Source organism: Cynocephalus volans, chromosome 3 (assembly GCF_027409185.1).
Source record: "Cynocephalus volans isolate mCynVol1 chromosome 3, mCynVol1.pri, whole genome shotgun sequence".
Lineage (NCBI taxonomy): Eukaryota > Metazoa > Chordata > Mammalia > Dermoptera > Cynocephalidae > Cynocephalus > Cynocephalus volans.
Window position 1 is genome coordinate 11,075,627 of NC_084462.1, and position 17,304 is coordinate 11,092,930.

Consider the following 17,304-nt stretch of genomic DNA (forward strand, 5'->3'; position numbering starts at 1 on the left):
AATATTTCAAACATACAGAACTGTAAAGAAAACAATATTTTAAAGCTCATGTGAATTCTAACCAGATTAAATAAAAGTTAATGTTTTGCCATATTTGTGACTTATATATTAAAATGTAAAATGAAACAGTACATACATACATAACACTTCTTTTGTAACGATCCCCAATCATATTTCTCTCTGTATTTTTGGCATCCCAACTATTCAGAATTTAGTATGGATATTTCTGTCGTGGATGCTCTTGGGGCCTTGTCCATATCACCAAACCTGTGTACACTTGTGCTCCACCTGCTGTGAATGAGACTGCTAATTGCTCACAGATACCCTTTTCTCTGCAAAGCTGCTTGAGACAAACAGGAGACATCTTCCTGGAAGGTTAAGCCTACTGCAAGACAATAAGAAGACAATGTTTTTCTTTTTCTCTTGCTTTTTTTTTGGTAGCTGGCCGGTAAAGGGATCAAACCCTGGACCTTGGTGTTATCAGCACCATGCTGTAACCACCTGAGCTAACTGGCCAACTAGAAGCCAATGAGTGACTTATACAGAAATACTAAAGACTAACACCTTAATTTATGAATAGAGCCAATTTGTGGCGTAATTCATTTTCCAAGCTCTCTATGGAGCCAAGATAAAACCGGTTTCCAGCCCAAACTACATCCATGTTTAGCTACTTTCCCACTACCCTATCTTGCCACCCTCATTCTTCTACTGATTCACTAAAATTACTGATAACAAAAATACCCATTTAAAACTCTAAGAAACCCAACTCAAGACACTGGATAGTAGAAGTCATCCTATGAATGAATCAACCCGAAGAAAGGATTCTGGAATTGGATCACTTACCAGCCAGACAGCAAGGACGACCCAAATACTAGCGGCACATAAAGTATAGACAAACCCTGACATGTTGTTATTGTGCAATTGCTGAGATTTTTACCTACCATGATGAGATACAGGTGGAAAGGGATGACCCATCATGTGCAATCTTTGGCATTTGATTGTCACAAAAGAAATAGTAACTATTAGGACTGTGGAATCAGGCCATTTAAAAAGTGCTACTAATGCATAGAGCAGAGAAAATAGCAGCCTCAGATGCATTAAACGGCATTCTAAAGTAAAGTGTGAAAGTCACAGTCACCTTAAGAGCATTTGAAGAAACATTCATCTCCTGCAGTCAAGGGCAGGCAGAACTAACATGGAAGTATAGGACTTTTCTGGAAGAAGAGCAAAACTTCGAAGTTTTCCCACAAGTCTCCTAAGCCAAAATCAGCACCCTGCTTTGGAAGGAGTTGGCCCTGAGACTGGAGATAGAGCACCTAAGTGGATGAAGTTGCAAACTGTAAGTAGCAATATCACTCTTAGCCCTTCATTTGTTTTCAGAAGTATATCACTCACTTTCTTGAAAGATTAGGGCTCCCCTGTTTGAAAACTATGCAGAGGCATCACATAAGGTATATGACTCACAGGATGATGCTTGCCCTCCACAGGAATGCCTCTACCAACCCTCCTAGCTAACAGATCCAAACATCTAAGCATAACATGACTAGGAAAGCGCTGGGCCTTCTGATAAAGAGAGGAATTACACTCCCAGGAGGCCGCAGAACCAGGCAATTCATACTGGAAGCAAAGACTGTGCATAGGAGCTATCCTGAAGGTCAAGGGTTGGAATCGAAGATGAATAAGCTAAAGTCTATCAAAATAGGACACCTCATGACACTGTATATCACACCTGGGCAACAAACAGATGTGAAGTGTTGCTGATATGGTTTTTTCAAACCTGGACAATGTGATGGGCCACATCAAATGAAGAGACAGATAACTGTCATACAGATATTGGGGCAGGGATCCAGAAGCTCAGAGAACTGAGCATACTTGAATGGATCTTCTATACATAAGACTGGAAAACCCACCAGATGACTATGTTCTTTGAAAGGGTCCAGGAGATACTCTATCTACCAAGGCAATAACGAATGATGCAATGGTGAAGGGAGCACAGTTTTGCTGAAAAGTTCCATGGTGGCTATGCACTATGAGTTACAGCTGACAATCAGGGATGTTCTTGCAGAACTGGGTATCCTAATGACAATGGAGAATATGGGATCCTGACATAGTATAGGTAGGAAATAGCACTTTTAACCATCATAAACATGATGGGCATATTTACCAAAATGGGCAGCATAGTTGGAATGGCATCAAGGGAAGCTCATAGAATATGGTGTTCCTATGGTCTAGATGGACAGTCAACAGGAATGTTTTCCAATAGATATTATCAAAAGAAGTAACAAAGGGCTGAGCATAAAGGTGAGCAGATTAACATGGCCATACTAGATGGAATGTGGTAACTGATACAGCAAATGCATTCTTTTCAATACCCATCAGAAAGTGCATCAAAAGCAGTTCATGTTTATATGGGAGGCACAGCAACATGCACTCATTGTCTTGCTGAGGGCTATGTTAATTCTTCTAATCTTGTCAGGATACAACCGAATAGAATGTGGACCAGGTGGACATTCTGAAGAATATCACATTGGTCAGCTATATTGATTACACCATACTAATCAGACATGATAATCAATAAGTGGTAAGTAGGTTAAGAAGTTGTCAGCTTTTAAGGGCATTGGAACAGCCTCTTGAGGGCACAACTGAGATACCAGTTTAGAAGTGTCATCCTTTGAGAATGAATTGTCAACCATAATGTTGCAGAATACACTATAATAAGAGCTATTAGGTGGTGCTGGGAACACTGCCACTTCCATGTGAACAAGCCCAGACTAGCCTTCTGGGAAGGACAGCCAACCTCGTCAAGGTTACTCTAGACCAGCCAGCCTCTGGCCAACCTGCTAACTGGCCACAGACACATGAGGAAGACATGCCAAGATAAGCATTCCCCAGCCTAGACCAGAAGAACTACCTACTCAATTTATATGCTTTTTGTTTTATTCCACTAAGTTTTGGAGTTGTTTGTTGCACAGCAGTAGTTAACTGATACAGGGTATATTCCTAGAAATAGAGTTGTTGTAACAAAGATAAAAATGCATTATTTGCCACCCTTTTTTTTGCTCCATTATTTGCTCCTCCCTCCATGGTTGAGTTGACCAAGAGCTCACGGATATGACAGAGGCTCTGTCCCTGTCTCTGTCTTGTCAGAAATGAATCGACTGGGGTGATAAGAATCATGAATTGAGAGGGGAGGGCTCTAAGCTCATTTTCAGCCTTGCTTGGGTTGGCCAGGAAACCACTGTCTTTGTCCACAAGGCACAAAGACAAAGTTTTTGAAATGAAGACAAAGGCTTTTATCTCTTTCTGGGTGAGTACTTTGTCTGTCCTGAGATCTTAGAACTTAGTTCTCTGGACAAGAAAGTGGGAATTTTGTGCCTGGAAGAAGAGGTGGAGACAGAGTCTCTTCGAAGAACTGGAACAGAAGATGAAACATGGCTTTACCAGTGTGGTTTTGAAGATAAAGCACCATAAATGCAATGGCTCTCAAGAGGTAGAAATGCTCCAGTCAAACCAAAAGCAAAGGTCACAGCGATTAAGAGCAAAGGTCACGGCAACAGTTTTCTGGAATGCTCAAGGAATTTTGCTCATTGATTTTCTGGAGGGCCAAATAACAACAATATCTGCTTATCATGAGAGTGTTTTGAGAATGTTAGCCAAAGCTTTAGCAGGAAAACCTCCTGGGAAAGCTGTACCAGAGTCCTTCTCCACCATGCTCATACTTCTCATCAAACAAGGGTAATTTAGCGAGACTTTCAATGAGAAATCATGAGACATCTAACTTACAGTCCTGATTTGGCTCCTTCATGACTTCTTTTTGTTTCTCAACCTCAAAAAATCTTTAAAGGGCACCCATTTTTCTTCAATTAATGTAAAAAAGACTTCATTGACATGGTTAAATTCCCAGAACTCTCAGTTCTTTAATGATGGACTAAATGGCTGTTATTATTGCTCACAAATGTGTCTTGAACTTGATGGAGCTTATGTTGAGAAATGAAGATTAAATTTTTTATTTTTACCTTTTAATTTTATGTTTCCACAAACTTTTTAAATTCCCTTGTATCTAATACATCATTTCTCTTACAGTTGTATTTATCTCTTTCATACCAGTCCAAAGTTTTTAATTTTAATTATTTTTGTATAAAATTCTATTATTTTTTTAATTTTAATTTTTTTTAAAAAGATGACTGGTAAGGGGATCTTAACCCTTGACTTGGTGTTGTCAGCACCACGCTCTCCCAAGAGAGTGAACCGGCCATCCCTATATAGGATCCGAACCCATGGCCTTCGTGTTATCAGCACCACACTCTCCCGAGTGAGCCACGGGCCAGCCTTTATCATTTTATTTTGAAACAATCTCAAATTTACAAAAAATTGCAAGTATAACAGAATAAACTTTTATTTTCAAAAAACATTTGAGAGCAAACTTCTGTCCCAATGCCCTACCTAACACCCTCATTATTTTAATATGCATTCTCTAAAAACAAGACTTTTTTCCTACATGTCCACAATACAACCATCAAATCCAGGAAATTCACATGAATTCTTAATATTATTTAATCCTCTGTCCCTAATTAAGTTTCACCAATTATCTCAATAAAGTACTTAATAGGGAAAATATGCAGGTCAGAATTACATGTTACTACTAGCTGTCATGTCTCTTCAGACTCCTTCAGACTGGAAATTTTTTTTTTTCTTTGAATTTTTTGACCCTCACACTTTGGAAGATTACAGGCCATTTACTTTGTGGAGTGTTTCTCACTTTGGGTTTGCCAGATGTTTCTTCATGATTCAAGTGATGAGTGCTTGGTAGAAATATCTCCGAAGTGACGTGTTCTTCTCATTGCATCCTTTCAGGTGGTGCATGATTTCTACTTGTCCCATTACTGATGGCATTCACTTTTGATCACTCATTTAAAGTGGTATCTTCTAGGCTTCTTCACCGAAGTTACTCTTCTCCCCTGTGAAACAATAAGTGTTTCATGGTTAGAATTTCCTAGTACCTTCACTGACCCCCATGTGCCCCTCCACAATAAACAGGACACACACAAAAAGTGTTTCCTGGGGTGGTATCTTAAAACTATATAAATATCCCACTTCTTATCCAACTTTCTGTTTATATGAGTAGGGATTCACAGTTTCCTATCTTATTAAATGGATAATAATTCCTTACTATAATTTTTTTAATAGTTTAATGTATTTTAATAGCAAACACAGAAACAGCAGAGAAGATAGACAACATTAAAAATATGTACTTGCACGTAGGACAACTCAGTAGAAAAGTATAGTGAATGGATGGAATCTACTGTATGATAAAAATGCTACAAACATCATTTAGTTGCCGTCAATAAGAAATTTACTTGTTTTAAAAAAATCCAAATGCTGGTATTGTCCAGAAAAATTTAACAGGTCTATTTATAATTGTTATAAAGTCGAACTGCTGAAACTTGTTCACTGAAACATTTTGACTTGCATTAATGCTTTACGTCCCCGCATTTAAATTAAAAATTCACACACAAATGAAAATGGAAAAACTGCCAATACCTGATTTCTGTCTCCTATTTTTCCACTTGCAACCGTATACTTAAGGTACCTTTTGACCCCCATGGGAAAAAAATATCTAACGTTCAGAACTACAAAAAACAGGAAGAAGAGAACAAATTTTTTTTTGAGAATGAAATGTTTCCCATCATAGTGGATCCTTAAGCACGTTCTCCATGTATGCAGCGTGCTAGCTGGATGTCTTTTGGCAGAATTGTTACACGGATAGCACACTGGTTGGTGTCTTCGAAAAGGCCAACCAGATAGGCCTCACTTGTCTCCTGCAAAGCACCAATAGCTGCGCTCTGGAAGCGCAGATCTGTTTTGAAGTCCTGGGCAATTTCTCGCACCAGTCGCTGGAAGGGGAGTTTGCCAATCAAAAGTTCAGTGGATTTCTGATAACGTCTAATTTCACGGAGTGCCACAGTACCAGGCCCCAAACGATGAGGTTTCTTCACTCCTCCAGTAGAGGGCGCACTCTTGCGAGCGGCTTTTGTAGCCAGTTGTTTCCTGGGTGCTTTACCACCGGTCGATTTGCAGGCGGTCTGCTTTGTACCAGCCGTGCTATAGAGACCTCCTTACTTACCCCGCTTCTCCTTGGGCTGGAGCTCGACGAGCGAGAGGCGGCACTGGCGTCAGAGAGCGACAGCCGCTGCGAACGTTACTATAATTATTTTAATGTTAAAATTGTTTCAGATTTGGCCTGTGGTAGCCCTTTCAAATCTGACTTTTGTGCCCTTTGGACATGTCCCTGTCAGTCCTTGAGTACTTACTTAGCTTCTGGCACAACCAGATTTTTCAGTCTCATCCTGTACTTTCCCTTTTCTAGTCCTGAAATTAGTCATTCCTCCAAGGAGCCCTGGTTTTAATAGAAAATATTTAGAAGACAGGATGTGGGTGTTAAATATTCTCATTGCTATTGGGAGTGTCATTGCTTCAAGACTCTCAGTGGATAGAGTATGATATAAGTACATCGTATACACAAAATTATATCTCTATGTATACGTGTGGGTATATGTATTAGCTTGGTAAGGCTGCCAAAACAAAATACCACAGTGGGTGGCTAAAAGAAAAGACATTTTGTTGATGGTTCTGGAGGCTGGAAGTCCAAGATCAAGGTGCTGGCAAGTTCGGTTTCTTCTGAGGCCTCTCTCCTTGGCTTGCAAATGGCCACCTTCTCGCTGTGTCTTCATATAGTTTTCCCTTTGTATCCCTGATGTCTCTTTCTAGGTCCAAATTTCCAGTTTTACAAAGACATCAATCATATTGGATTTGGCCCACTCTGAAGACTTTATTTTAGCTTCATCAGTTCTTTAAAGACCTTATCTCCAAATATGGTCATATTCTGAGGCACTGGGGGGTTAAGATGCTGTATTAGTCCATTTTGTGTTGCTATAACAGAATACCTGAGACTAGGTAATTTATAAAGAACAGAGGTTTATTTGGCTTATGATTTTGGGACAGATGCATCTGAAGCAGGCCTCAGGCTGCTTCTACTCATGGTGGCAAGGGACAGGCAGCCGGCAGGTACAAACAGATCACAGAGTGAGAGGAAGCAAGAGAGGGAGAGGAGGTGCCAGGGTCTTTTAAACAACCAGTTCTTGTGGGAACTAGTAAAGCGAGAATTCACTCATTGCCCCCCTACCTAGGGAGAGCACTAATCCATTCATGAGGGATCTGCCCCCATGACTCAAACTGTCACACTGGGGATTAGATTTCCATAAGTTCTGGGAGGACAATACATCCAAACTCCATCAGATGTAAACATATAAATGTGGGGGGAAGAGACACAATTCAGCCCGTAACAGTGAATGTACATACATATATTACATACACAGTATATATTGAAATCTATGTGCTCATAACAATTCCCCCAATTTAAATCCAATGCCACAGAATGCACACTAAGTTTTTTATTTTTATTTTTGAATACATAAGATTTTAGCTGAATTTTTCACATTTAACATTTTAAAATTTTTAAAATTTTTTAGCATTACCCAATGTAAACTTTTTTTGTGGCCCTTTACCAACGTCCCCCTAAGCCTCTTTCCCACCTCTGGTGGCCTCAGTTCCATTCTCTTCTTTTGAAAGTTCAAGGAATTGTAGCAATTTTATCTTTCTTTTTTTGTACTTTTTTTTCAGATCTAACTTGTGACTGAGGACATGTGATATTTCTCTTTCTGTACCTGGCTTATTTCGCTTAACATAATTTTCTCTAAGTTATTCCATGTTGCTACGAAGGGCAGAATTTCATTCCTTTTTGTGGCAGAGTAGTATTTCATTGTGTATATATACCACATTTTCCTTATCCAGTCATCCGCTGGTAGACATTTAGGTTGCTTCCAACTCTTAGCTATTGTAAATAGAGCTGCAAAAAACATGGGAGTGCAGGTAACCCTTCGACATGATGATTTCCATTCCTTTGGGTAAACACCCAGCAGTGGGATTGCTGGGTTGTATGGCAGTTCTATCTGTAGTTGTTTGAGGAAGCTCCATACTGTTTTCCATAATGGCTGCACTAATTTCAGTCCCACCAACAGTGAAGAAGCGTTCCCCTTTCTACACATCTTCACCAGCACTTGTGATTCTCTGTCTTTTCGATACTGGCCAGTCTAACTGGTGTAAAATGTCATCTCAGTGTGGTTTTGATTTACCTTTCCCTGATGCTTAGTAATGTTCAGCATGTTTTCATGTGTCCATAGGCCATTTGTATATCTTCCTTTTAGAAGTGCCTATTCAGCTACTTCACCCTTTTTTTAATTTACTTCTTTTTTTACTGTTAAGATCTTTGAGTATCCCGTATATTCTGGATATCAATCCCTTGTTGGATTCATAGTTTGCGAATATTTTCTCCTACTCAGTAGGTTGTCTTTTCATTCTGTTAACTGTTTCTTTTGCTGTGCAGAAGTTTTTAGTTTGATATAATCCCATTCGTTAATTTTTTCTTTTGCTGCCTGTGCTTTTAGGGTCTTATTCATAAAGTCTTTGCCTAGTCCTACTTCCTGAAGTGTTTCCCCTGTGTTTTCTTTCAGGAATGTTATAGTTTCAGGTCTTATATTTAAGTCTTTAATCCATTTTGAGTTAATTTTGGTATATGGCAAGAGGCATGGGTCTTGTTTCATTCTCCTGCATATGGATATCTAGTTTTCCCAGCACCATTTATTCAAGAGGCACTCTTTTCCCCAATGTATGTTCCTGTTAACCTCGTCAAAGATCAGTTGGCTATAATATTTGGATTGATATCTGGGTTCTCTATTCAGTTCCATTGTTCTGAGTGCCTGTTTTCATGCCAGTATCATGCTGTTTGGGTTACTATAGCTTTGTAGTATAATGTGAAAAGTTAGGTAGAGTTATGCCTCTTTTTTTTTTTCTTACTCAGGATTACTTTGGCTATTCGGGGTCTTTTGTTGTTCCATATGAGTCTTAGGATTGTTTTTCCATTTTCTGGAAAGAATGTCATTGGTATTTTGATGGGGATTGCCTTGAATCTGTATATCACTTTGGGTAGTTTGACATTTTCACAATGTTAATTCTTCTATTCCAAGAACATTGAATGTCCTTCCATCTTTTTGTGTCCTCTTTAATTTCTTTCAGCAGTGATTTGTAGTACTCATTGTAGAGCTCTCTCACCTCCTTGGTTAAATTCATTCTTAGGTATTTTATTTTTTTGGTGACTATTGTAAATGGGCTTCCCTTCTTGATTTCTTTTTCTGCTAGTTCATTATTGGAGTATTAAAATGCCACTGATTTTTGTGTGTTGATTTTGTATCCTGCAACTTTAGTGAAATCATTTATCAACTCTTAAGAGTTTTTTGGTAGAATCTTTAGGTTCTCCACATATAGGATTATGCATCTGCAAACAGGGACAGGTTGACTTCATCTTTTCCAATCTGGATACCCTTTATTTCTTTCTCTTGTCTCATTGCTCTGGCTAATACTTCCAATACTATGTTAAATAGGAGTGGTAAGAGTAGGCATCCTTGTCTTGTTTCTGTTCTTAAGGTTTATTCAGAATATTAGCAGTAGGTTTGCCATATTTGGCTTTTATTGTGTTGAGTTTCTTTCCTTCTGTACCTAATTGGCTGACAGTCTTTATCATGAAGCAATGTCGAATCTTGTCAACTGCTTGTATTGCATCTATTGAGATAATCATATGGTTTTCGTCCCTGATTTTGTTGATGTGGTATATCACATCTATTGACTTGCATCTGTTGTACCATCCTTGCATCCCTGGGATAAATCCCACTTGATCATGGTGTATAATTTCTTTGATGTGTTGCTGTATTTTGATTGCTAATATTTTCTTGAGGATTTCTGTGTCTATGTTCATCACAGATATTGGCCTGTAACTTCTCTTTTTGTTGTATCTTTGTCTGGTTTAGGTATCAGGGTGATGAGTGTGGGAGAGTGGCCTCTGTTTCAATTTTTTGGAGTAGTTTAAAGAGAACTGGTATTAATTCCTCTTTAAATGTTTGGTAGAATTCAGCAGTAAAGCTATCCAGTCCTGGGCTTTTCTTTGTTGGAAGACTGCTGATCACTGCTTCAATCTCATTGCTTGTTATTGGTCTGTTCAGGTTTTCTATTTCTTCTTGGTTCAGTTTTGGTAGTTTGTATGTATCCAGAAATTTATCCATTTCCTGCAGGTTTTCAAATTTGTTGTCATATAGTTGTTTATAATAGTCTCTACTGATTCTTTGTATTTCTGTGGTATTGGTTTAATCTTCTTTTTCATTTCTGATTTTTTTTTTATTTGGGTCTTTTTCTGTTGTTAACCTTGTTAATGGGTTGTCTATCTTCTCACAAAACCAACTTTTTGTTTCACTGACCTTTCATATCATTTTTTGGGGTCTCTACCTCATCTAGTTCTGCTCCTGATATTAATTATTGCTTTCCACCTACTAATTTTAGTATTGGATTGCTTGTTTTTTCTAGTTGAGGTGCAGCACTAGGTTATTTGAAATCTATTCTTTTGATGTAAGCATATTGCAATAAACTTCCCTGTTAGTACTGCTTTTGCAATATCCCACAGGTTTTGATATGATGTGTCTTTGTTTTCATTAGTTTCATGAAATTGTTTGATTTCCTTTTTAATTTCTTCTTGGACTCATATGTCATTCAGGAGAACATTTAATTTCCATGTGTTTGTTTAGTTTCCAGAGTTTCACTTGTGATTGATTTCTAGTTTTAATTCATTGTGGTCTGAAAAGACACATGAAAAGATTTCAATTTTTTAAGATATGTAATGACTTGATTTGTTACCTAACATGTGGTCTATCCTGGAGAATGTTCCATGTGCTGATAAGAAGAATGCATATTCTAGAGTTGTTGGATGAAATGTTCTGGAGATATCTGCCAGGTCCAAATGTCTAAGTTGTAGTTGAAATCCTGTATTTCTCTGTTGATTTGTTGCCTAGATGATCTGTCCAGTCCCAAGAGAGGGGTGTTCAGGTCCCCTACTATTACTGTATTGGGGTCTTCTCTTTCTTTAGGTCTAACAGTGTTTACTTTATATATCTGGCTATTCCAGTGTTGGGTGCATATATATTCATAATTGTTATGTCTTCCTACTGGATAGATCCCTTTATTATTACATGGTGGTCTTGTCTCATTTCATGGTTTTTCGTTTAAAGTCTATTTTATCCAATTCACAGTAGTTTTTCTATGGAAAGATATCTATATTTCCCTTCTCTATCTGTGAGAAAACTGACTCCCATTTTTCTTAATGTATTTACTTATTTGATTAATCTTTCTGTAAATAACCAATTTCCACTTACTGCAGCTGCTCTTTCCCCATCCACTCCAGCTCTGAATTCCCACTCTGAGCTTTTTCCTCTCTAAAGTCCTACATAGACACCCCCTTATTAACTTCTAGCTCTGATGCTATACTCCAGGCCTCCCCTCCTCAGGGATACCATTCACCCTGTTGAGTCTCCTTCAACAGATCCCCTACCAGATCACTCATTCTCCTGCCTGCATATTTTCCAAACCTAACTTAGAGTCAAACAGCATAATGCCAGCCCTCTTCTATATGGAAATCCTTCTTAAACTGTTTGTATTCTATCACATTGAGCCACAGTGCTCCCATCCATGAATACTGAATGAGTTTTCTATTGCCTCCATAATAATTTATCACAAACACAGTGGCTAAAAACAACATAAGTTTACTATCTTATACTTCTGGAGGTCAGAAGTCCAAAAGCAGTCTCACTGGGTTAAATAGAAGGTTTCAACAGGGGTGGTTCGTTCTGGAGACTCTAGGGAGATTCCATTTCCTTGCCAGATTCCAGAGGCCACCTGCATTCTTTGGCTTGTGTCCCAGTCCAAATATTGAAAGCCAGCATCATAGTCTTGGTATACCTCCATCACTGACTCTAGCCCTACTGCCTCTGTCTTACAAAGACTTTTGTGATTACATGGCTCACCCAGATAATCCAGGATAATCCCCCAAACTCAAGTTCCTCAACTTAATCATATCTGCAAAGTCCCTTTCCCCACATAAGTTAACATATTCACATGCCCCAGGGATAAGGACTTACAAATCTAAGGGGGCATTCTTCAGTCTATCACAGACATCAGCTTTGGGCTCCAACACCCTGTGAAAAATATGAAAGTCTTGCTCACTCATCTCAGGCTCTGATTTCCCACACGTATTTGTGAAGGTTCTCCAGAGAGACAGAACCAATAGGATATATACACAGTCATGAGTCGCTTAACAATGGGGATACATTCTGAGAAATGTGTCATTAGGTGATTTCATTGTTGTGCAAACATCATAGAATGTACTTACACAAACACAGTTGGCATAGCCTACTATATATCTATAATCTTATGGTACCACCATATTTGCAGTCTGTTGTTGACTGAAATGTCATTATGTGGCACATGACTGTATAGATATATGAGACAAGATTTACTGTGGGAACTGGTTCATGTGATGATGAGAAGTCCCACAACAAACCATCTTCAAGCTGGAGATCCTGGGATGCTGGTTGTATGGCTTAGTCCAAGTCTGAGGCCTCAGAACCATGGAAGCCAATAGTGTAAGTTCTGGAGTCTAGAGGCTAGAGAGCCTGGAGTTTGTTGTTCAAGGGCAGGAAAGGAAGAGTGTATCCCAGCTCCAAGAGAGAAAGAGACCAATTCACCTTTCCTCTGTTTCCTCTGTTTTTGTTTTTGTTCTCTCCAAGCCCCCAGGGGATTGGATGGTGCCCAGCCACATTGAGGGCAGATCTTCCCCACTCAGTCCAATCAGACTCACATGCCAACCTCCTCTAAAAACACCATCACAGATAAACCAAAACATAATGCTTTACCATTTATCTAGATATTCCCCCCCCTTGCCTAGGTATTTCTTAATCCAGTCAACACCTAAAATTAACCATCATACCATAACAGGCCAGCTGTGTAAACTCTCTCCTCACCTCCCATGGGCTCTGGAATCCCATGTTAGGACACCTCTCCTTTGGACACTTTCCTCTTTCTTATCTGGCTTTGAGGACCACTCTGCATATGGACATTCTTTTCATTAGTCTCAGCCATTTCTGCTTGGATGTGACTATGTTTTAATTTACTATCATGGCCAGAATGGGAGTGTGGGCAGTTACATGGGCTTCCATTTGGCCTTTGCTGCTACAATTGTTCTTATTCTACAGTCAGAAGACCTATGTGAGGGTTCTTCTAACCACTAAATGTGTCTGCTTTAATTACACATTTGAAAAGTGGGAAAAGGACAACTGGGTAACTAGTGAACATGCTGTGATATCCTACATAACACTAATCTAATAGTTGTCTTGATGGCTCTTTGGGTTCTCAGAAATCAGCATCAACTCGAACCTTAACTGCAACAGTCCCTAGAAAATTTGGGTATTACCCTTTCCCCAGTATATGATTATTTGGCTGTAGGTCACTTGAAAGTAAGAATGACAGAGTCACCCTTTTATATTCACTTGTGATTTGCAGGCTCCTTCCTAATGAGGATCTGGCCTTTGCTTCAGAGATTGGATTTCAGGTCTAAGAACTGGCATCAGATCTTAAAACTGGGAAGAGATTCCCATTGGGTGTCTAAGCTCAGTTTTCTGCTCAGCAAGTTATCTCTTGGAATAGATAGACAGATAGATAGAATATATATATCTCCTGTTTAGCTATACATCTATCTTAATCCTAGGAACACCATGTTCTATTATCTGTCCAGGATGGCATTCCAACTAAGCTGCTCATTTTGATAATAATGGTCACTTTGTCTGTGATTGGTAACAATGCTACTACCTCACCTCTGCTATTTCAGATTCCTATAAACCCCATTGTGACTGGGGTACCCAGTTCTCTGAAAGCATCTCTGATCCTTAGCTCTTACATATATGCACAGTCACCATGGATATCCTCAACAATGCTGGTGACCCCTTCACCACTGCATCATTTCTTACAGTCTGGGGAAACAGAGTACCCTCTGGACCCTTCCAAGGAATATAATCAGCTGGTGGGTTTTCTAGCCTTATGCGTAGAAGATTTGATCTCCATGGTGATCCTCAATAGTGGTATGCCCAGTTCTTTGAGCCTTTTGATTCCTTTTCCCACAGTCATATAACAGTTCTGGCTTCTATATTTCATTTAATAATATGCTCCATCATTTATTCTAAGTTTCAAGAACGCAGTAAACAATTATTTGGGGGGGTGTCTGTGAGGGTGTTTCCAGAGATTAGCAGGAGAGTCTGAGTAAACTCCTTCCCACCCTCAGTGTGGGTGGGCACCATCCAATTGGGGCCCAGAATGAACAAAAACAGAGAAAAGTGAATATGTCAATTTATCTGCTGGAGCTGGGATACACTCTTCCTCTCCTGTCATCAGAATTTCAGGCTCCCTGGCTTTTGGACTCCAGGACTTACACCAGTGGCCCCCTGGGTTCCCAAAACTTTGGCCCTGGACTGAGAGTTACACCATCAGCTTTCCCGGTTCTAGGCCTTCAGACCTGGACTGAGCCACACTACTTCTCTTGGTATGTTTTATCAAAAGTGTCACTCTAGGCCACTATGAAATAATTTTTCCAGTCCCCAGTAACTCCTGTCAAGTAAAAAAAAAAAAACAAAAGCCTAGATCAGATTTATAAATAAGGTCTCAAGACTTCAATTGAACTTCTGTGTTTGTTCTTTCTGCCAATCTAACATGAGAACTGAACTGGAAATTACAGGCAGTATAGCCAAGTGGTTAAATTTTCCTTTCTGAATATATCTGCATGCCCATGTTTATTGCAACATTATTCACAATAGCAAAAATATGGAATCAACTTAAGTGTCCCTCAACAAATGAATGGATAAAGAAAACATAGTATCTGCTAGATACTATGCAATACTAAAAAAAAAAGAATAAAATCCTGTCATTTGCAGCAACATGGATGACCCTAGAAGACATGTTAAATGAAATAAACTAGACACAGAAAGACAAATACCATATGATCTCATCCACATGTAAAATCTAAAGAAGTTGATCTCATAGAAGTAGACAGTAGAACAGTGGTTACCAGAGCCTGAAAAGGATACGGGGGAGTAGAGATGGGGAAACATTGGTCAACAGATACAAAGTTACAGCTAGATAGGAGAAGTAAATTTCATTGTTCCATTGCACAGTAGGATGACTATAGTTAACAACAGCATATTGTATATTTCAATATACCAAGAAGAGAGTGCTCTGAATATTCTCACCACAATTGATAAATGTCTGAGGTGATGAATATGCCAATAATCTTAATTTGCCAATAAACTTATTATTACACGCTGTACACACGAACACATACGAAATATGAAATATTATTCTGTGTCAATTATAAACAAAAAGAAAAAATCTCAAGACATACTAAGGCAGAAAACACAGTTTAAAGAGACCAAACAATCATCAGAACCAGACTCACATATAGCAGGAATATTTGAATTAGACTGGGAATTTAAAACAACTATAATTAATATGCTAAGGGCTTTAATAGATACAGTATACAGCATTCAAGAACAGATGAGAAATGTAACACAGAGATAAAAATTCTAAGAAAGAATCAAAAAGAAAATGCTAGAGATAAAAAACACTGTAGTAGAAATAAAGAATCCCTTTAAGGGTTGGCCAGTTAGCTCAGTTGGTTAAAGCACTGTGTTATATCCCAAAGGTGGGGGGTTCAGGTCCCTATACTGGCCAGCTGCAAAAAAAAAAAAATCCATTTAATGGGCTTATTAAACTGCACATGGCTGAGAAAAGAATCTCTCAGCTTGAGGATACCTCAATAGAAATTCACAAAACTGAAAAGAAAAGAGAAAAAAGATGAGGTGGGAAAAAAAAAACCAGAACAGAAAATTCGAGAACTATGGGAGAACTACAAAAGGTGTAATTAATGTAATGGAAATACCGGAAGGAGAAGAGAGGAACGGAAGGAATATTTGGGGCAATAATGACTAAAATTTCCCCCAAATTAATGTCAGATACCGAACTACATATCCAGGAAGCTTGGAGATACCAAGAAGAATAAATGCCATAAAACTACACTGAGGCATGTTATATTCAAGTTCTAGAAAAGCAAAGATAAAAAAATCCTGAACGAAGCTAGAAAAAAAAAATCACCTACAGAGAGGTACAGATAGGAATTACAGAAGACTTCTCTGCTTAGAAACCATGCTAGCAAGAAAAGAGTGGAGTAAAATATTTAAAGTGTTGAGAGTTGACCAGTTCTTCCAGCAGCAGCGGTGGCTGGCGGCGGAACAGGGACAGCAACATGGCGGCTGCACTGGTCGTGCTGCTGGCACTTGCGCTGCCCGGTGTCTGAGGAGACTCCACGACCGGGAAGAACCCAGAAGAGGGGGCCTGAGACCTCAGGGAGTGGCTGGAAAGCCGGAGGCGTGTCCTGGAACCCATAGCCAGGGAAACTGAACGCCTTCTGTGTCAACATCATCCAATAGAGACTGTGAATGTAAAAGAGAAGTCCCAGGACAGAAGCCAGAATTCTCTCTTTTTGACTTCCGGTCAAGATGGCGGAATAGACGGTCCCTAGCGTCACTCTCTCCCACAAATCAACCGATTTAAACTATAAAAACATAACATCAAGTGCATACAGAACAAGGAGACAACCAGCGGGGGAGGCAGAAGCTCCGTGGAGACCACATGCCCTGTGGGGCCGCCGTCGCATGATCCGGCAGATATGCTTCACTGCCACAACCTGGCTCCATTCCTAGCCCAGCCCAGTGCGCACAGAGTGGGGAGACATCTGGCAGGGGAGACAGAGGCTCCGCAGAAACCAAACACCCTGTGGGGCCGCCACTGCGTGATCCAGCAGGTAGGCAGCACTGCCGCCACCCGGCTCCATCCAAAGCCCGGCCTAGTGCATACAGAGCAGGGAGACATCCAGCAGGGAAAGGGGAAGCTCCGCAGAGACCACACGCTCTGCGGTGCCTCTGCGCATCCCAACAGCCCTGCCCAGAGTGCACAGAACAGGGAGAAGTCCAGCACAGGAGGTGGAAGCTCAGCAGAGAACACACACCCTGTGGTACCGCCCCGTGACCCAGCAGCCCAGCCGAGTCCAACCTGACCAGAGAGGTGGCTCCCTGGAGAGGCCCAAGATCAGAGGCAACCACACACACAAGACACTAGATGCCAACTGAGCAGTCACTGAGGGAGCCATACCAAATTGGCAACCACAGCAACATCTTAGTCAGTCAACAGTGTCAAACCTGTGGACTCTGAAACCCCGACACAATGAATAAACAACAAAGAAAAGATACCAGAAATACGAAAAATCAA

At 39.9% G+C, this 17,304-nt stretch overlaps 1 protein-coding gene across 1 annotated transcript; it reads right to left on the reverse strand.

Annotated features, from left to right (window-relative positions):
• Positions 1 to 5,699: 5,699 nt before the first annotated feature.
• LOC134372414 (histone H3.3A-like) lies at positions 5,700 to 16,422 on the reverse strand. The gene is made up of 3 exons (XM_063089930.1): positions 16,234 to 16,422; positions 6,125 to 6,190; positions 5,700 to 6,083 (listed from the first exon to the last, which is right to left on the reverse strand). The coding sequence occupies exons 1-3, from the start codon at positions 16,420 to 16,422 to the stop codon at positions 5,700 to 5,702; spliced, it is 639 nt and encodes a 212-aa protein (XP_062946000.1).
• Between the last annotated feature and the right edge of the window lie 882 nt (positions 16,423 to 17,304).

What these genes read in the sequence shown, in the direction of transcription:
- LOC134372414 (XM_063089930.1), bottom strand. Translation starts at nt 16,422, where the DNA reads ATGGGTTCCAGGACACGCCTCCGGCTTTCCAGCCACTCCCTGAGGTCT. An exon ending in CGCTGCTGCTGGAAGAACTG is followed by an intron (nt 6,191 to 16,233) that starts GTCAACTCTCAA and finishes TAACGTTCGCAG; the next exon opens with CGGCTGTCGCTCTCTGACGC. An exon ending in CCAGCCCAAGGAGAAGCGGG is followed by an intron (nt 6,084 to 6,124) that starts GTAAGTAAGGAG and finishes GGTACAAAGCAG; the next exon opens with ACCGCCTGCAAATCGACCGG.